Raw genomic sequence first — 22,281 nt, 5'->3', positions numbered from 1 at the left:
ACACACTTTTTCTTCTTCTATTAGAACTAGGTAAGCAAATATAAAACACGTTTCGTTACCTATGATGTTGTGGAATGGTTTTGATGCAAGTCCTGGATTTATACCTGAAGCCCTGTAAAGCATCTTCATGCAACATTTTCTAATGTTATTTGTATATGGTTAGTTGGTTGGTTGGATCCCATAACCACACAGGCTGTAGGGTTACTATTTCTTATGGTCTGTTTTGGGCTAGTACAGCGCCTATCCCCTCTCCAGGCCAAAATATGTTTCCACCTGGTCTCGAATCAGGGACCTTTCGTGGGTTCAGTGTATGGGCTAACCACTGCACTATTGCATAATATTTCATCATGAAGTTTCCACACATATCAGTTTATTATACTTGCTGCTGGTTTACTTTGGCTTTCTGACTTTTAGTTGAATTAACTGTTCACCAAAACCATATTTTGTTCATTGAAAGGATAATAAAACAACACAAGATCCCATCTGAAAAGTCCTAAATTTGGTCTTTGAAAAGCTCCCAAGAAAGCAAACATTGGAGAGGATGAATTCCAACAAAGCCAACAGACGCACATATTGAAACAGTGTTTTATTCCTAGAGCTGCACAGTATGGATACCTCTCTGGTTCCCCAGACATTATTCTTCAAAGCCAGACATTAATGTGACCCACATATGTGTTTTTAAACCTTCAGTCAAAATAGTTCACTTTTTCTACCGCTATTTCCCCCTCTTTTTCCATCAACGCCCACCCCCTCTTTTTTCCCAGAAAGTGGGGTGGGGGTACTTGGGTATTATTGGAAAGATGGAAAATATTTACTTCCAGTGCCTGTGATATGGATTTCATGGATCACCAATTAGCAATCTAAAAACATAACAGAAGTATGGCAATAATGTTGCATATAAAAGGTTCCTCTGGGGGCTATTGAGGAATCTGTTAATTTCTACTATGCAAATAAGTTATTCCAGTAAGCCGTAACTGTATTATTTTGACGTTATTCCATGCGTAAAAGCCGTGCGTAAAAACCACTGTCGAATACCGGAACACTGTAGCAAGCAGCGGTTTAAGCACAAGTTTCGAGCATAAAATGAGCAAATATTTCCCCCGTTTCTCTCAACGTCTTTGCTCTCTTTAGCAAAAGCTTCCTAATGTGTGCTTTTCGGTGCATTTGTGCCAAGTCCAAACTTTCAATCACTCACAAATCAAGCGTTACCCGTGAGAGAATCTTAAAACCAGTTCAGAGTATGTTTAACAATGCGTAAAGTCGTCCAAGTTTAGCTCAAATAATACAAAGTGCAAGAGACATTTTCCCAGCAATTACGTCCCCGAGTTAAAGACGCAAATTTCTCCAAATCAGTTCTTACCAGCTCTGACAGTGGCAATTTGGAGAACTAAGATGAGTGCAGCGGACAGCATGGACCCCCGCAGCCAACTTTTCGTCCTCCACCTCGCGCGTCCTCTCTGCGTCTCCATGGTGATCGCCCGCGCGAGTGCTGCGCGAACTTTGGTCGGTAAATTAAAAAAAGTAAAATTTAAATAAATCCCTCTTGAAAAAGTGTGAGTGCTCGCACTACTACAGCCCCATGTGGGGATGAGGGAAGAGAGACGATGGCTGTGGCGGTCTGACGAGAAGCTTCAGACCGGCTTCCCCCTTTCCTCAAGCGCAGCAGCACACTGATGGGAGAGCGCAGTCATAAAAAAAAGGAATCGAGTGGGCTCCCTGAGAGGAGTTGGACGAGAGCCAACAAGGAGGATATTCAGAATGGAAAAGCATCCTTGCGTCAAATCACTACTCGGGAAGGTTCTTTCCACGCCCCCTCAACCTCCTCTTTGTTCTCCCCTCACGCCCAACATCTTCAGTAGAGCATCACTGGCTTCAGGTGCAAGGCCTCCCAAACAGTGTTGGAAGTATCACATTACAAAGGAACCCGTTCCTGGTTAACGAGTAGTTTAACGCGTTATTTATACAATTGAGTTGCTCAACTGTTGTTATAACATGGTACACTACTCTGCTACTTTTTTCAATCGGTTGTTTGGTCTGCGGAGAAAAATACAATTCTAAATCAGCAGGTAACACAACTCTGAAAACAACTACTAATAAGGGAGGGTGTCATTTCTCCCCGTTGATATTTTCCCCAGCGTACATAATCTCATCAAAGCTGTATTTAAAACTCTGAAATAACAACAGTGGTACCTCCTTCAACGATTGATGAATCTTGAGAATGTTACACTATCTGAAATAGCTTACGTTTAAAATATACTTCATTTTATGATCACTTTTCCAGTATCCGAAGTCAGTGACACGACCACTAAAGGTTCAATCAGGTACGCACCAATGGTGTCCTGCGTGGTAGGTGAGACTCCTTCAACCCACCTGCATTGTATTGCCAAATGATTTAGTCCGTTAATTTATTGTTTGTTGCCACCAGGACTACAATCCTTTTTGCCATTGCACGTTGTTTATAGCTATAGTCTGTGGTCTGTGCAGCCCTTTGAGACATCTTGTGATTAAGGGCTATTCTGTACAAATAAACATGAGTTGACTTGACTAGTTAAAAAACATAAAGTATTTAATATCGGGCTGTGGTCCTGTGAAAATTGGAGATTAAAAAAGAGCCAGGGCTCCAAAGGGAAACAAAAGGTTATCGTAAAATATGAAAGTGGGGTAAAGTTACAGTAATGGTGACAGAATATTGGCGAAGCATGTTCACGATCTCTACTGTCTTAAGATAAAAATAGAATATAAAGTTTGAGACAGTCGTTTCACTGTTTGATCAACCCGGAGAATAAAAATAAATAAAGATATTGAAAAGCTTCTAATGATTTTGATACAAGAAAACGAGATCGCTGGGGACACAATAACACGTCAACTGCACTCAGACTTTGACAATGAACCAGGGGATAAAATTAAGGAAGTGATCGCTTGCTTGGAAAACTGAAGGCTTTTTTCACTAAAAGGCATCCAGATAAAGTTGAAAGTGAACGGTCAATGGAGATGATCAATGAAAACTGTCTGAAACATTTAAAAAACATTCTGAGATCTAGACAGAAACAACAATAGCTTGATCACTGTTCTATGCATTAGCAACTGAACCAGCACAGTGTGTGGAAAAGCGTGCTAAGTGAATGAGATTTAACCGACATTGTACATGTAATAATTTTCATTCATTTGTCAAGTCAAGTCAAGTCACATGTATTTATGTAGCCCTTAATCACAAAAATGTCTCGAATGACTGCACAGGATTACAATTACAAAATTGCACAATTACCTGATCTTAAACCAGCATGCGGGTAAGGAACAACTAAAAAACCTAAGTGTGAGGAAAAAAGAGAAACCTTGAGACAGGACCTCACATGTGGTAATCCCCCTTCCAGGAGTGACCAGGGTGAATTACAATTAGCATTACTGTACACCACATATGTCAGAGTCAAGGCCCGCGGGCCACATTAGGCCCGCAAGAGGGTTTTACCTGGCCCGCGTGACGATATCAATATATTATTAGATCCGGCCCGCAGGCCGCTGCAAGCCAGCAGCCCGCAGTACGCATGAATACTACATTTCCCACAATGCAACGGGGACGCGCCGAGCGGGAGCAAAGCGGGAGGCGGTTTGATTTATTCAGCAGTCGATCAGCAGCAGTCATTAGCATAACAGCAAAAATTAGCCCACAGATACCCATCAACAATGGCTAAACGGAAGGTGGACACTGAAAACCGGGGCTTTCAAACAAGGTGGGAGTTGGAGTACATGTTCACGGAGGTAGCTGGAAAACCTGTGTGTCTGCTATGTGGAGAAAGTGTGGCGGTGATGAAAGAGTATAATATTAGACGGCATCATGAAACAAAACACACGCCTCAAACAAGTAATGTAGAGTTGTAGTAATACAGTACTGTATATAAATGTATGTAAATACAGTAATAATACAGTAATGTTTCCTGTGCAATTACACATTTGAAGTTTTTACTCCGTTCAAGTTTAAAAGTTAAATATGCACATAAAGAAGGTCTTGTTTTTTGTTGTTCCCCTCGGGAATTTTAAAGCTTTATTGTCTATGTTGACTATGTTGTTTTTGTTTGCCGACTCTGTCCTGGGAGTGTTTCTTGTTTTTCGGCTTTTCATGGAAAATAGATCTTGATGTGGACAACAGACTTTTGATAAAATTGTCTCCTATTTAGCAGAGAAAATGACTTTTGATTGTTATTATTTGTTAATCAGTAATTCCTTTTTTTCACACTAACCCAGAGAAAGCACAGAAAGGAAAGTCAATGTACATTTGAGCAGGACAGATGAGGTCCAGTGTGTTGATTGCTATTGGTTTTAAGTAACAAGAGATTTTTGTACTTTATTTTATTGTATTTCGAGGCAATATTTCTTTTTAATAATTTCAGATGATTGAATGATAGAAAATGGTTATGAGTTGTTGTTATGAGATATGTTATGAGTTTTTTATATAAAGGACATTTGTATTTTGTGCCTGCTGAAATTAAAAATGACTGACAGAGTCATAAGAAAATATTGCTTTATTTATCCAATCATATTGTAATATATTTGTTGTGTTTTCAGTAGGTTAAATCTTGGTTTCAGTAAAGATTGGACAGTCCGGCCCTCGGCTTGTAGCCAAATGTTTTATTTGGCCCTCCGTCCATTTGACTTTGACACCCCTGCTGTACACAGAATAGTAAACATTAGGTAAGATAAGGAAGATGTCCGGAAAGAGCATGTCAGCAACGACGCTCCCAGCCTGTGAACTAGTCCAGAAAGTCTATGACGGCCACGACGCAGCTTCCCATCTCTGCCAGCTGGTAAATGCAGGGGTTGACATGCTTCAGGTCAAACGCTGGTCCGCTGACTCATCTCAAATCGTCCTTCTCCTTCAGCCAGGCAGGCAGTCGGAAAAAGACAGGACAATACAGAATATGAGGTGGGCATCAATCATAAGCTTTGGAATAGAAGTGTGTTTTAAGCCTCGATTTAAAAACTTCCGTTGAGGTTGCAGATCTTATCTCCAGAGGCAGGGCGTTCCATAACACCGGGGCCCGGATGGAGAACGCTCTCGAGCCTGCAGACTTCTTGGCTCTCAGAGTCACAAGTATACCGGCATTTTCCGAGCGCAGACTCCGTGCAGGAACATTGGGGGGAATCAAATCAGAGAGGTGAGAGGGTGCAAGCCCATGCAAACATTTATATGTTAATAAGAGAACCTTAAAGTCACATCTTAAGTGGACTGGGAGCCAGTGCAAGTTGGCCAATACAGGAGTAATATGCTCAAACTTTTTGGTCTAGCTTCCACATTCTGAACCAGCTGCAAACTTTTAATGCTAGACATCGGGTGACCAGAAAGCAATACATGACAGTAATCAAGCCGAGAAGTAATACACGCATGAATTAAAACCTCTGCATCTGATTGGGACAGCATCGAACGAATCTTCGCAATATTACGGAGGTGGTAGAAAGCTATTCTAGTAATATTATTCACGTCTAACTGAAACGACAGATTAGGATCAAATATAACACCTAGATTTTTGACCGAGTCCCTATGGGTGATATTACATTTGTCTAGGTTCAGGGTAGTGTTTGAAAACAACTGACGACAGTGAGCTGGACCAATAATCAACATTTCAGTTTTTTCTGGGTCAAGTCGTAAAAAAATAAGTGACATACATCTTTGAATCTCAGTAAGGCAAGCCTCCAGATTTCTACAACTTAAATGTCCATTTTTTTTCCAGTGGCACATACAGTTGAGTGTCATCTGCATAGCAATGGAAACTAATATTATACTTGCGGATAATGTCACCAAGCGGGATCACATAAACACTAAAAAGAAGGGGGCCAAGTACAGAGCCTTGAGGAACACCACAGGGGACATTAGATTCTTTGGAGGTCAGATTGCCATAGTTAACACATTGCATCCTGTCTGACAGGTAGGACCTAAACCACGAGACCAATGCGTTCTAGACGAACCAATAATATGTTGTGGTCGACAGTATCAAAAGCAGCGCTGAAATCCAGCACCAGTATCATTGATGAGGCACCGGAATCTATTGCTAAAAGGAGATCATTGGTTACTTTAGCCAGGGCTGTCTCAGTAGAGTGATTTGCCCTAAATGCTGACTGGACAATTTCAAAAAGGTTATTTTCGGACATGAAGTCATTTAGCTGCTGTGCAACGACCTTTTCAAGTAATTTAGCAAAATTTTGCTGTTATTCTTCTTTTGTGAACTGTTATTTGCTCATGAAGATTTGTACTGTGTAGTAACTTTATCCTTGATATTTATTTAGCCTAATTTCTTGTTTTATTTATATAGGTGTTTGGTTGCATTGATTACCTTGGAATAGATTTATCCATTTCAATTTGTTTCAATGGGAAAACATTTTTCGATTTGCAACGGTTTCATTATACGGAACTAGTTATTGATTGAATCTAATAAAATCAAAAGTAAGGCACCATTGAAGGAGGTCAATTACTATGCACAAATATAAATGGCTCCCTGTTAGTTTAAGATGTGATTTTAAGGTTCTGTTGGTAGTATACAATATCATGCATGGACTTGCTCCCACATATCTTTCAGATATAATTTCCCCCTATGTTCCGGTCCGGAGCCTTTGCTCTGAAAATGCTGGTCTACTAGTGATTCCAAGAGCCAAGAAGAGATCCGCAGGTTCGAGAGCGTTCTTCATTCGGGCCCCGATGCTGTGGAATGCTTTTCCCCCAAGATTCGATCTGCAACCTCAGTGGAAATGTTTAAGTCTAAGCTTAAAACACACTTCTATTCTATACATTTGAACAACCTATATTTTATGTTGACAATATCTGTTTATTATTTGTTGTTGCAACATCCATTGCAGCCTGGTCATCCTGGAAGAGGGATCACCTCATGTGCGGTTCCTTCCTAAGATTTCTTCATTTTCCTCATATTGAGGTTTTTAAGTTTTTCCTTGCCCTCATGTAGGTTTTAGATCAGGGGATGGCGTAATACTAGTCTGTGATTTGCAATAATCTGTGGTCTGTGCAGCCCTTTGAGACTCTCTGTGATTAAGGGCTGTACAAATAAACATGACTTGACTTGACTTGGTTGTAAGTCACCACTGGAAAATAATAGGCAGCATTTGGGAAAGTGGCACAGCTTAGACAGTAACAACTAAATTAATAAGGTAAATGTGAGCAGTTTACAGTAAAACGTGCAGATTTTTTTTTTAACTAATTTTTTTCAAAACACCACACCTGGAGAAAAAAAGAAAACATCGTGGACAATACCCTGGATTGGAGAAGGAACTCCAAGAGTGGTTTGAAGTCAAAAGACAAAATAAAATAGATTGTTGTGAGTAAATGTTCATTTGCAAGCACTTAAGTTTGCAAAAGCAAACAAAGAAATATGTAGGGTTCACTACTTCCACAGGTTGGTGAACACAATTTATTCTTATATTTATTTTATTTTTCTAGTATTTGGCCATTGTAAAGCAGTTAAAGGGGTCAACTTCATTGTGTGTACATACGGTTATTCTTAACTTGATAGTTTCCGAATAACGTACTACTTTTGGGTGTCCGTATCCTGGGTGTTACTTTCTAAATGAAGTAACTCGTAATTGTACCTAATCACCCTTTTCAGCCCTGGATCCAGCACTGCTCGTTTATCATATTGAAACCTTAAGAGAAGAGGAAAAGAAAGCCTGCAATGATTCAGTTAAAAAGGGTAGAAAAAAAATAGATAGTTTATGGGAAGAGAGCAGTGATGTGCAGTAAGGTTCAAAGATCCTCTTGTGCTTTTTTCCACCACGCCTATCTGCTTTTATATTTCTTTTAGCAAAGTGGTTCAGGGCGGAACACATTAGGTCCCTACATTTTTTTTTTCATTTCCACTTGTTAGTGTAAGCTTCTGTATTCTGTCCCAGTAGACAGGTTTGGAAACTTTGTTCTAAAACTTGGTTTGTTATTGTTTGTTGTTCCTATTTTTTGTTAATAACGTCCTTTGTTGAGCACACCTGCCTCTATCCCGCTTTTGGTTCTACCCCCAAAAACGGGAAAAAGTATATGTGACAGTAATCCAAAACAGGAAGCTGAGCATTTAGAATCACTGGTTATTATAATGTTATAGTTTGTTACTTGACTGTCATCAAGTTAATACCAAATATCCCTTAATCCAAGCCCACTGTTGATTGAAAAAATACATTAAATAGATAAAACAAAACAATTTAGAGGTCCAACAACGAGAACAAAGACATTAGCTGGGGATGTTTTAACAACTTCCTTCAGGGTCACCGCTTTCATTAGATGGAAAAAACCAACAACCAAGCAGCCCGGTAGCCAAAACTTCAAATGTTTTCCAGACATACTTGCTTCCTCTTGTAGACATCAGGCCTGATAATAATTAGCGGATTGATAAAAAAAAAAAAAAAAAAAACAGGAAAAAAGCTGGAAGACAAAATGGAAGCACAGGTGGAAGCCTTAGACATCGGTATGTGGACGTTAAGAGGAGAGTTGGTCATTAATCAAACAGTGTTAGTTTTGGCTCTTAAAAGCTCTAAGCAGTTTGTAGAAATTCTATCCAATGATAGTTTTCATAACTTTGTAATAGTTGGCAATACATGTATTTAACATTAAAAACATAATAACAATAATGACAATACAATGTGCTTCAAAGCTCGTTCAAGGACACCTAAGGTCGCTGTACATAGAGTAACAAACAACAATAAAGCAAGAATAAAACAAGAATAAAACAAGCAAGCTAATAAAATCACAGTAGGGTTAAAATGGGGGTGTATGCAAGGCAAATGATCCTCGAAAGGCAAGTCTGAAGAGATGGGTTTTGAGTTCGGAATTGAAGCTGGACAGGGGGGCAGAATTCCAGAGGTCAGGCGGCAATGAATTCCAGAGCTGGGGGGCAGAGTGGCTAAAACTCCGCTCCCCATAGAGCTGAGACGGGAAGTGGGTATAGTGAGATGGAGGGAGGAGGATGATCTGAGTGTGCGGGATGGCGTTACAATGTAAAGAAGGTCGGAGAGGTAGAGAGGGGCAAGGTTGTGAATGGCCATGTAGGTGTTCAGGAGGATTTTGTAGGTGATTTTATGGTTGATTGGGAGCCAGTAGAGTTGCTGAAGGATAGGGGTGATGTGATGGCGAGAAGGGGTTTTGGTGATGATGCGTGCAGCAGTTATGGACCAGCTGAAGTTTATGGAGGGTCTTTTGAGGTAAACCGTTGAGGAGGGAATTGCAGTAATTGAGGCGTGAGGTGACAAGGCTATGGACAAGGATGGCAGCAGTGTGGGGGGTGACGGTTGATGGAGCGCAGGTGAAAGTAAGCTGACTGGGTGATGTCATTTATAAGAGAGTTAAAGTAGAGTGTGCTGTCAAAAATGACACCCAGACTCTTGACCAGAGGGGAGAAATAGACTGACGTTTCGACATAACTTACGATTACACGTATCGTAATTTCTTGACTATAAGTCGCTAGGGAATATAGGTAGCACGAGCCAAAAATGCATAATTTGGAAGGAAAACATTTGTCTGGGTTGGAAAAGAGTATAAAACACATTTTGGGGGATATTTATTCGATAAAACCAACACCAAAATATACATTTCATCTTAAAAGGCAATTTAAAATAAATTGAATAAGCTGAATAAGCTCTTATTGTAAACGGAGGTTACATAATTGACATGCCTGTTAATTTCAGTAATGACATATGTAGTTATTTAGATAACTCTAGCATTAATAACATGCTTGCCAAACTACCATTTTCTCTCCAAATCACTAGATCCAATTACATTTTCATCCTCTGTGTCACTGTGAACAGTCCGACTGCTCCCACTTCTTCATCGGGCCATTGTCTGTTTTCAGATGCACCATTTGCAGCTTGTCATTTGCAGAATTTTTTTTACTTTTCAATGACATTTTTGTTTAGTTCTTTTTGTAAATTAAAAATCTCTTTTGAGCAAGTTGATATTTAATTTGGCAAAAATATGCCTTATCTTCTGAACATTATTGACCTGATTCGTGATAAAAGGTGGTGTCATTTCACCAAAGTCAATAATTTAACCTTGCTCAAAAGAGATTTCTACACAAGGTGCAAATTCTCTGTGCTTTACTGCTCTATTATATTTCCCCCAAAAATGTGATACCAAGTCATTTTTGTGACGTTTGCGCATGTAACGTATGCTGGGGGGGCTTTTTCGGCACAATAGGGCAATTGTGCCTTCAACCCTTTTCAAAAATAACATGTCAAATGTTATACCTGGTAATTATAAGACAATAATTTCACAGATAAACCTCACCGGAATATAAATCACATTCTCTGCCTCACTATGAAAAAAACGACAGCTTATACTCTGGAAAATATGGTTACTGTTTTCTTTTTGGTTTGGATTTTCTTTAGAAAAGCTAAATGTTAATGACGGGGATTTTTTTGTTTTGCATTTAGCCTTCGCCCAAAACGCAGACAGCCAAGTACTCCCATTTTCCCATGTGGAGAGGTTTTTGATACAAAGTCCATTTGGCCTAATGCCTTCTTGATGTTAGCATGTAGCAAGTTAGCGCTATTTGATCCAGCCAAGGGTTTTCTCTGAAGCCACGAAACTGCAACTGAATGTTCTCTCTCACCCTAATCAAGGCCTTCCTTTTTTAAACTGTCCACCGCACGGCAGTTTGAATCTCGCAAAGACTGTAATTTTTTAAAACGATGGCATGTAGTGAGACAAACAGGTATTTAATTGCACCTTGGGGAAAAAAAAAACTATCCAGTGTGTTGATAATATAACACAACTCACATAAAGGAAATACTACCGATGGATCTGTTCAAATTCCATAGTAAAAGCATGGAACTGTACTTTATCCATCCAATCAGATAGCAGCATTCAGAGAGGCTTGGCTTTGTTTGACTTTACAACCAAACTAAATTGGACACTGTGGACAGTAGCTAGCCCAGTCTATTGTCTTGAGAGATACACTCTGCACAGAAAACAACAGACATTCGTGAGAAAAATGGGCCGAATCCCAAAATAATCCGACTGTCAAAAACATTGAATGGTATTTAAAAAATGAAGGGACGAAGTCCAATAAAAACCATATAAGTCCTCTTTACTACGCATTTGACATGTTTAAAAGATCCTCTCTTTAGAGTTGGCGAAAGTGTAAATGTCAAACAAGCTATTAAAATGTTATACAAAGCCCTGTCTCCATCCAGAACTGTCCTTAAAAAGGTGTCTCGATTTACAAAATACCCTTGATTCTAAACAATTGCTATTTTAAACTGCTTAAAACTGACTGTTGTCATCAGCTGGAGAAAATATGGCACAAGAATAACTACCTAGTATTGGGCATATCTGATTTATCACTAAAACACAGTGGATAAGGTGTTTTGCTTCAACAACCCTTCTGTGAAGACTCCAGCATGATTTTTCTTTTCTCACATCAGCCCCTCCCATCACAATAAAATGGCACAGGTACAGTTTGTATATACAACTGTCGGGAGTTTTTATTAATTGTTGTACATCCTATTTTCAAAAACGTTCGTAGATTGCGATGTCAAATATAGTACACACCTAAAAAAATAATTCTAACACCAGAACCATTTGTTTGAATATTTAAACTTTCTAAATGCATGTCATCTCCAAACTAACTTTTTTTTAAAGAAAAGTCAAGTCACATTTAGTATGGACCTTAATCAAAAAATGTCTCAAAGGACTGCAGAGGCCACAATTACACCATCCCTTGATCTTAAACAACATGCAAGCAGGGAAAAACTTAAATCTCAGCACGTGGAAAGTAATAAACTTTGAGAAGGAGGCTCATAAATTGTAATCCCCCTTCCAGGATGACCAGGGTGCAATAGATTTAGCATTGGGTAACAAAACACAAAACATACTGAACATCAAATGAAAAAACATGGGTAATGTGTAAAACATTGTCCAGAAAGTGCATGACAGCAATGACATCTCGAGCCTGTAAAATTGTCCAAAAAGTAGCTGACAGAGATGACACAGCTTCCCATCTCTGTTGGCTGGTCGATGCAGACGTTGACATGGTTCAGGTCTAGACGCTGGTCCGCTGACTCATCTCGATTCGTCCTTCTCCCTCACATCACCACCAGCCAGGCATTAGGAGATGACAGGAAAACGAAAGTATGAGTTGGGCATCAATCATAGGCTATTGAATTTAAAAACTTCCATTGAGGTCACAGTTCTTATCTTAAGAGGCAGAGCATTCTACAGCACCAGGGCCTGGATGGAGAATGCTCTCAAGCCTGCAGACTTTTTTTTGGTTCTTGGAGTCACAAATAGACCAGCATTTCACAAATGGAGGTTCCGTGTAAGAACAAAGGCAGAAATCAAATCAGAGCGATAAGAGGAGTCAATAAGCACCTGGGAGTGAGTGATCAAATAAGTATAGGTCAAGCAAGAGAGAGCAAAAAACCAAACCTGGAACTGGAAAATTCCAGGAGTGAAGTAACAAAAGAAACAGGGACAAACAGAGACTAACCTGATATGGAGGTGACAACAACATGACCCACAAAGTTTGGAGTCCAAACAGTTGTATATAAAGAGCTATGATGACTAGGCACAGGTGTGTAAAGATTAGACACATCCTGTGACCAGTTCCAAAGCAGGTTAGGGCCCCCTGGTGGATAGAAGCTTACCAAACCCTTACAACTTGTCTCCTTATCCAGAAGAATGAGAAATGGCATCTACAGAAAAAGGAGTATCCCTTTTTACAAAATCACTTTTTTGGTAGTCTCCCTCAGAGTTTGGGGATCCCTGCTCAAGCTGGTCTTTGTTTTTCCTCGCCATTTTGCCTTTAACATGGGCTCGCCCTCCTAAAATAGACATTTTCTCCAATGGGTCATCATGTTCGAAAAATGACCATACATTTTTGTCTCCTATTTGAAAATGAAGTAACTCGGCCCAGAAGAATGTAAGGACTTCTTCTTTTAGTTGGTCTTTTCTCTTGGATGCTCTTTAATTTTCAGGGTGATTTGATGTGTGGGACAACTCTTTGTAGTTGTGAGACATGTGATTACAAGCGGTGCATACGGTGCCAGCGTGCTTCTATCTTACAATATGTAATTATGCTGCCGTAATATGTATGTAGGGCGGCTGTGAAAATAAAGTTTTTGAGAGTATTTCAGTTGTACAAGAACACATGTTCAATCAGCGTTCAAACAGTTTACCAAAATGGCCTTTTTTTTTTCTCGAGGAAGTGACTTTAATAGTTTGAACCATGCCAATGATTGGTGAACAATTGAAACTATGTGCAATAGTGCAATTAGCATAAAATGCCAGATGCACAATCTCTTCAAAGTAACAGCACTTCATAGTGATTTTGAGAAAAATGCCTGTTCCATTGTCCCTAGGATTTATTTTCATTATTTTGAATTTGTAGACAGTTTCGGTCATTTTAGGGTGCCGCTTCCTCTTTTTGCTACACTCATAACTGAAAGCAAAGCTATTGCAAAGGTCTTTTCAATAAATGACATCTGAGCCCTTTAGTGTCACCTGGGGTGTTCCGCAGGGTTTAGTACTTGGCCTCCTTCTTTTTAGCATTTACATGATTCCATTAGATGATATTAACTGTATGTTTAATATCAGTTTATTTTGCTAAGTAGATGACACGCAATTATATCTTCATTTTCCTCATGTTGAGGTTTTTAAGTTTTTCCTTTCCCTAATGGAGGTTTTAGATCTGGGGATGGTGTAATCATCGTCTGTGGTTTGCAATAATCTGTGGTCTGTGCTGCCCTTTGAGACCCCTTGTGATAAGGGGTTTTATAAATAGACATGACTTGACTTCAATCATTGAAAACACAATATTAAATTACAAGCATTTTCAAGGCTTTCAGGCACTTGTACGAATCCTTTATTTACTCGCAACAAAACAGACGAAGTAGAATAGCAAAACAATGTGGGGAATCTACAACGAAGTTGACGTCTGCTACTAGTGACTGAGATGATCCGGTTTGGAGTCAAAATGGGCAAGACGAGATCGGACTAAGTAAGAATGAAGTCGATAAAAAAAAATCCCCTGCAAAAATTGTAATACGGCGTACACGATTTGATATGATGAAAATACTGGGAAAACGAATTAGTTGACAGGTACCATATTATGAAGAACTAAGGTTGCTCTTGGGTCACTCGGAGTGTTTACACTGCAGGAAAATCCCTTTTTTTGCACGGACGCGACCTATATCTGATCTGTTAAATTCCATCTGATTGGCACATATATGATTTTTCACACCAAACCGGGTTCCACTTTTGTGTGTATTCCTTAATCCGATACTTATCTGATCTTTTCGAATGTGACTTCTGTGTGAACGGTCGAGACACATTCATGGGACCTGTACGTCATGGATAGGTGGCAGGCCTCACTATTCTGCGTTCAACGAGGCGATAAAAGCGTAATGAATTCACACATCAATGGAAGTGGACACTTCTTTACTAACTCACAGAACAGCCAACATTGCATTGCAAACAAATGGCTTTATAACATGTCACTCATCGTCACTGCTGTAAACAAGCAGTGAAGTTCATTGTTAAAGTATCCTCTAGTGCAGGGGCCTTCAACCCTTTTCAATCTGAGAGCAACTTTACTTAACTAATGAGCACAGAGAGCACTCGGTTGATGGTGAAGGGCAACTAGCTTGATATACATTTCTAAAATAACAATTTATCTTTTGACTATGTTATTACCAGGTAATTATTGCTTGACATTTTTATTTTTTCCACTCAAATACAAGGTTACAATGAATTAAAAATCAACAAATTTGATAAACAATTGACAAAACAGAAGGAAAAAAGGGCTAACAGGAAAAAGCTGTTAATTAACTTGGTCCTTCCCCTTGACAGTCAATTTATATGTTATTCAAATCATGTGATCAGATTTCTAAAACAAGAGATTCTATGTTATATGAATCACATTTCATCATCACACAATATAAATTATCATGAAAACCTTATAAAAACAACATACAGTAATTGAATTATTGGTTTTCCACATTATTTAATTCAACATAAAATTGGATCAAACATTTTCGATTAAATCTATTGAATTTTTTAATGGATGCATATGTGTGAATCAATCAAATATCTACTTAGGTACAGTTCTTTTCGCTAAGCTTTTTTATTATTTTCAGTTCATTTGGTCGAACATAGCCTATCAATTGCACTAAGTTTAAGATTTCCATTTTGGCAGCAGCAGTTTTTGCTTCTTTTTAGATGAAGACTACAGGAAGGAAGAAGGGTTGAATCTTGACCCCTAAAAACAACTACAAAATCACAATGACCGAGCACTGGTAAGCTATTTTCAGAACAGGTCTGCATGCACCCCAGCTGTTTTTGGGGATCGCCCTGTTGCCCGTGGGCACCATGTTGGATACCCCATGCTCTAGTATATTCTCAATATTTACATTCAAATCACACCACATGGAGAGCATTCAATGGGGTGATGCGAGGTTTGGGATTCAAGTAATATTTCAGGGGAAAACGCTCCCCCATCAACATCCTTGAGTACTTCCGCAAACACTGTGTCACATTTCCTCTTCGGTGCATGCAGGACACTTGTGGCTTTCACACAAGAGATCAAGTCCCATACAAATCACATTTAGATGGAAATGTAAACAATCTCACAAAAACATCATTGAGCATTAAGCTCTGCAGTGTGAACCTAGCCTAAAGGTGTTTCATGGGCTCAAGCGCTGTTTGAGTTGTACCAGTGAGCCCATAAACTTAAAGGTCATCCAGCTTGAAACATTTAGTGCTTATGTAAACTGCCTGTAAACTTGTTGAATTTTAGAGGACATTTCCTTGCCGTATTTTTTTTACGACTTTGCCTTGAAGCAGTGAAGTTCAGTGAGGGCTCAAAGTTTCAGTCGTGCGTTGAAAAGAGGGACTCCTAACAACTGGGTGGACATTCGAATGGGGTTGCTTGTTATATACAAACACATAGTGTAGGCAAACCTCGTCTGCAATTATTTTTTATTGTTTCGTTTTTCTTAAGTAAATGGTATATTCATGCGTCACAGCCAACTTGGCATAGGCCTGGCACAGAATTTATTCTCATTTGAAGATTTTCAACTGCAATTTGCAAAAAAATCCTTGATTTTAGTTTCAATTACGATTGTCATGCAAAAACGTATATTTGTGTAAAATGTACAATCATGTAATCAAAACCATATTGGCTTGAACTTATTTAAATCTTACCAAAGCAAGTCAGACTCTGTTTCGTGCTATTCACATGTCCCCGTGCCACCGAGGTACTGCAGTGATACGCAAGGTCTGCTTTGCAAACATTGCAACAAGTTCTTTTATTAGCCATACCTAGGCTAAAACACTCCGAAAATTTTGAAGTCATGATGTTGACACCCCTAATTCTGTATGTTTATGCTACCAGAGACGCTATTGGGCATGTGCTGATCTCAGTAGAGATTATATTATATAGAAATGCCCTAGTCTGGGCGGCACGGCACCTTAGTGATTAGCGCGCAGGGCTCAACTCCAGCTACCGCAGCCTCGCCGTGTGCCTGAATAGGTTGCGACTGGCTGGCAACCAGTTTAGGGTGTCCCCTGCCCACTGCCCGAAGATAGCTAGGATGGGCTCCAGGACCCCACGACCCGACTGAGGACAAGCGGTGCAGATAATGGAGGGATGTCCCAGTCTGTTGGAAAAACATGTCTAGGGACAAAAGTTGACAAAGAGTCCCACGTCGAATTTTGACGTTGACTAAGCCCTTGTTGGAAAATGGTGCTTACCTGAAATTAAGTTAAAAATTCTACATGCTTAAAACGAGTAAAATATTCTGCCAATTGAGCATACTTATATCCACATCCATGACTACTTGAAAATTGAGTGCACAAACTTGCATTTGCCTCAAGGTAATAGTATAATAGTGGAAACTTCAGTGTTGCTCTTTGTGGCAGGTGATAACACGTGGCACCAGTAAAACACTAGATACCACTGCTCTTTGTAATCAAATAACAATTAATAAAAAAGTATCAAAAGGAAATTACAAGTTGGAAATTACTTTTGAAGTTAGTGTGAAACAATCAACTTTCATTCTAGAGCAAAAACCGAGCGTGTCACTGTATTTTGTTTTCAGTTGTGTGTGGCTCAAATTACACACAGTAACACTTCCTGTGCCTCATTTAATATGTTTTATGCTGGAATAGTAAGTACTTTGTAACTTGTTCCTAATGCTTACATTTAAGTATGTACAAGGGGTGTAAATAATCCTAAAGGAGATCATACAAGTAGTTGAATGGGTCATATATGGAATATATAATGTTGAAGCATCTGATATCTGTTGTGGCTTTAAAATAAAAAGACCTAAGATAGCACATGCGACATTTTTAGAGATGAAGGGCCCTCCATTTCACTTGTTTCGTCTGTAATGAAAAGCCAAGATGACAGCAAGGCGGAATGTTGCTAGAGCGTTTCTGGTTTCATGTGGCAAAGATGAGTCAATGGCAGTCAAAAATGTAAAAGACCATAGTGGAAGCAACCGTTGTCAGTGCCCAAAGTGCTCAAGATGGCAACGGCAGCAGAATCGAGTGCTTGACAACATGCTAACCCGGATTCAAAGCCAGTTCAGCAGGCTTTATGAGTTACAGGTGTCATGCACAAAACGGTGATATCAAAAGATGGGCATTAAATAAAACAAAATTCTTTCAAGGTATTTACATCTGGATCAAATGTATATTATATCTTGATTTAGGATCAAAGAAATATGCGGTGTGACGGTTTGAAATGGTAATCCCATTACCCGGGTGAAATGAGCAGATGTGTGTTAAAATTTGAAAACCGCCCAACGCTCATACGTTTCATCCCAAAACCTTTTGAATATGTTTCTTAACAACCCTCTCCAAACATTTGCAATGTATTACAATAAGTTTACTCACCTACAGAAATGTATTTTGTCCTATGTTAGCTAGTAAAATCCTGACAGAAATACTCAGAATAAGGTGCTCAAAAAGGTTTGCATATTCTTTAAAACATGTTTTTTTTTGTTGAACACAAAACATAAAAGTAACAGTTCTCAATGTTTTTTTGAAGGTGTAGGATGGACTATGTTTTGAACACATCAGACATTGGGTGAACAGACATTTAATAAAGGACTTTGTTTCAATGTCAAATATTCTCGTCGGACTAATTACACATAACTGAAGGTTGACGTTAAAAATAGAGTGGCTTGCAAAAGAATTGGACCCTCGAAAACCTTTCTACATATTGCCATATTTCCTGCTTCAAACATATCGATAACACAGTAAAAATATTATCCAAGAATCAACAACATGTGAGAAAAAAATCGTTAAAATAAACCTACCGTATACAACTTTTTCATTGTGCTAAAAATACATTAATACTTTGAACCACCTCCTTTTGCTGCATTCACAAATCTTTTTAAGTATTCCTCTGTAAGTTTTGTACAAAACAGGCCTTTTTAAAGGTATTTTTCATAAAGGGATTTCTTCTTGCCACTCTTCCATAAAAGGGGAGAATTATGCAGAGAACTGCAAATATAGACGTTGCCCTACTGACGAACGAGATTCCATACGATCGTTTTTAAGTTTACTCGTCCGTAAGTTGCTTCTGTGCTATATTTTGCATGGAATGTATGTTTATATAAGTATGTTTAAGGCTTGTACCTGTATAAGTATCCTGTATTGATTTGTACTAAAAAAGAAACATTGCTCTATCCAAATTAAAAAAGTTAAGTCTAACTTACTTTCGAAAGATGGCCTTCAAGAAGTCCTCCTCCATCGTAGAGAGTGGAAGAAAAAATGCGATCCAACCATTTTATCAAACGCATCACCTTTCTTATTCCACTTTCATTTCAAAAGAACTGGCTCGCCTCATCTTTACACTTTACACCAACCATGTTGAACGGATGCACAAGATATTAAACAATCAAAAATGTCAAAGATTCAGTACAGTATGTTTACACACGAACTAGAAAGAAGAAGCGGATTTCTTCTTCGGGGTGGATGCTGGGTGACCTCTCACAGCGGCACCACATGCCTGTAGCGGCCGAAAGAAGCACTACAGTCATGTCCTGTGCTTGGAAAAAGGTGCACACAATACCAAATCTAACTTACAGCAATGTCCGGATATTTTTTGACATCCCCAAAAAAATGCTCGTATCTACCGTTTTTCGTAAGTCGAATGTTTGTAAGTATGAGAGCATCTGTAGTTTTCTCATTCACAGACTGTCCCACCTCAGCTGTGTCGGTCATCCAATGTGATCATGGACCTCTTGGTTGCTTCTCTGATTAGTTATCTTCTTGTTTGGGCCAAAATTTTAGAGTGATGGCCAGGTCTTAGTAGGTTTGCAGCGATTTTGTGGTCCATCCATTTTGATATTAATGCTCACAATGCTCTAGGAGATGTGTGACTGTTGCAAAATCTTCTTGTATGAAATGATTTGCATTTCTATAGCGCTTTTCAAGTCAATAACTTCTCAAAGTGCTTTACAATGTGCTCCACATTTCCCAATGGCGGCCTTGCAGCCATGTAAGGCGCTAACCTGCTTATTGGGGGTATTAGGGGTTCAGTGTCTTACCCAAGGACACTTCCACATACAAAACGGAGGAGCAGGGAATCGAACTGGGATCCCTTGATCCCAAGACGTGCGCTCTACCTCCTGAGCTTGTATCCCATTCCTGCTTTTAACTTTTCCCCAATTTTTATCCCAGACCTGCCTGGTGTGCTATTTAGTCCTCATAATGCTGTCTGTGCCCCAGTGTTTCCTTTTATAAACTTCTAAGCCCATCACAGAGAAGGTGCATCTTAACTTAGACTTAACAACACAACGCTTTGTTTGTCATTGTTAGTCATTAGGGAATAAGATTACGATAACGCAAACGTACGATTAGCCTGGGTTAGCATTTAGGTTGTCATTGGATCATTCAGAAGTCATCAGGGAACTTCTGGAGTTAGTTGGTTTAGCTGAGATAACAGGATGCCAATATTTTTGCCAAACCTACTTTTCAATGTTTCCATTGTAAACACATACAATGTTAAAATAATGTGATTCTACTTCAAGATTCTGTTGCATATGTTGATTCTTCAAAAATATTCTACCTTTTTCAGCTATAAGTGTAAAGCATGTAATGTGGCGATATGACAAACGTTTTTTGCGGGGGTAATAGTTTTGCCAGGCACCGTAAAGCTTGGAATTGTCCTTTCACATTTAGGTAATTTTAATACCACACTCTAGTAGAGTTGATCACCGGTGTGACTAGGATAGGCTGCTACATGTGGAAGCAGCATGAGACTCACTACATAGGATTATCTTTTATGTTCTATTTCTAGCAACCATTACCAATCACAGAACTAGAGGGTGTCATTAGATGTAGCATGTTATATGGTCTATGTTGCATTCTCGCAACGAATGAACTGAAAATACAGAATTTGGTGTTTTCACAGCAACTCTACCAAACCCGCTTACCCCCTCATTTTCAGTTGGCTTGCCAAATAGATCATTGCAAGGAAAATTCTGCGGAACAGGGAATGTATAGTATCCGATTTTTGGCTCGAGGCGAGTCAGCTTCTTCCGATCTGGAAAGTTTACGTTCCCTCGAATGTTTTTTTTGAAACAGCTTAACAAAGGCTATCGAATGGGATGGCAAGAATGACTAAATGTGTAGAGTCAAGTCCAAGATTCCTCTGATTTGCGGCTATTGATACAATCAACCCCTAATGTAAAACATGTTCCTAATTTCCAAAAGTCTGGCTCAAAACAGATTTTTTTAAAAATGTTTTTGTTAAAAAGAAAAAAGATATCACACTTGTAAAAAGATAGAAATTAACTTAAAAATAGGTTTTAAAAAATCCAACTCCAGAAAAATCGGATTGAACCTATTTTATTCCCAATGTTTAATAATATAGAAGCAAACAAGCTGCTAATTGCAAATGGTTTGCATCATTTCAGTTGTTGCACAGTGAAAAATGAGGAATTGCTCAATTCATTGAAAAGGTAAAAGTAACATTGTCAGGTAGGCAACATTAAAGCAATGGATAGAATCAGGAATGAGAAAGGCCTATTGATTTCTTTTTTGTAGTGCATGTACAGTATAATACATTCACTATTACAAAATGTGCCTTTTCTGTCAGTATAACTGACACTGTTTTTACCAATTCTAATGATATGTGATGTAAATTATATTCGTGACACATATTTTCAAAATTGTCCATGGACTGCGGGGCGTTAGGTCAAGAATTTTGGTTACTTGCCCAATAAAAGTCTTCCTAGGTTAATCAAGTGGAAAAGGTACAAGGAAAAACAGTAGCCACCACCACAGGAGCAGTTGTACAATATTCTTTCCGCCATCCCGCATACTTGAGTGTCCATTGCCGCGGTTTGCTTTGCAGTCGCCAGCTGGCTGCAGTAGTGTTTCCACGCCGAACCATTTCCAACTCCACTCCACTCAAAAGTTACCTCGGACAAGAGTTGATGGCTTAAAATGTTACAAAAAAATGCAACATTGCAAAATACAAAATTGTGCAAAGCGAAAAAGATGAGGTGGGGCTGCCGGGGGATGGCTTCAAACCGATAAATGGCGTGTCCCGACCACAAGAACAATGACAATTAAAATATAAAAGACACTTGGTTATGGCTGGGAAAGTAGTGTGGTTTGGAATTTCCCCCAAAGATGTGACTCAGAGAATATTCCTTCTGAAAGTTTTTGAAGGCAACCATAAAAATTTTGGAAAATTACTTATACTTTTTTTTGTTGTTGCTTTGGACATGGTTCATCAAATAATTTACAAGCCATAAATAGAAAATCATCAATTTGAGACAATGCATTTGTATTCCAATTTTTTGTATGAAAATGTAACAAGTTCCCTCATGGAACATATGTGATAAAAGAACATTCATAGAACAAGCAATTTTTGACACAAAGATAGGGAACTCTGGTTATCTAACGTTAGTTCATGCCTGTTTTCCAAGGCTTCTTAATTTGTGTATTGGAAGTCCGACAACGACCCTGTTCCTTAAATCACCTGTGTTGGGGGGAGGGAGATACGAAAAACAGGGAAGATGGCTGTCTAGGACCAGAGTTTCCTATTTTGCCTTTATACCAAATGCATTTGTCACAGAACGTGCTGCGCTATTCACAAAAAGCATGGATTAGAACATCTGTCAAATGCTGTGCCTTTAAGAGATGACTCAATTCCATTACTGTCCAGAAGACATGCACGGTATTGTAAGAACTGAGTTTTGCAAAAGTCGCACGGCAAATGAGACAGCATTGCTCAAACAATGATCTCGGCCTGGCGAGGGATGGCACTGCCAGGCAGTACT

At 39.1% G+C, this 22,281-nt stretch overlaps 1 protein-coding gene across 1 annotated transcript in view; it reads right to left on the bottom strand.

Moving 5' to 3' along the window:
• LOC148373628 (collagen alpha-1(XI) chain-like) overlaps positions 1-1,642 on the bottom strand; it is a 94,654-nt gene extending 93,012 nt beyond the window's left edge. The window contains exon 1 of the mRNA XM_088327490.1: positions 1,361-1,642. Within this exon, the coding sequence (XP_088183616.1) occupies positions 1,361-1,469 (109 nt within the window). The 5' untranslated portion in view covers positions 1,470-1,642. The remainder of the gene's footprint in view (positions 1-1,360) is intronic.
• Positions 1,643-22,281: the final 20,639 nt, after the last annotated feature.

The sequence above is a fragment of the Urocampus carinirostris genome, chromosome 1 (genome assembly GCF_059441175.1).
Source record: "Urocampus carinirostris isolate Australia breed hairy pipefish chromosome 1, RoL_Ucar_1.0, whole genome shotgun sequence".
Lineage (NCBI taxonomy): Eukaryota > Metazoa > Chordata > Actinopteri > Syngnathiformes > Syngnathidae > Urocampus > Urocampus carinirostris.
Note: the sequence above shows the minus strand (reverse complement) of the source record. Positions and strands in the feature narration are given on the sequence as shown.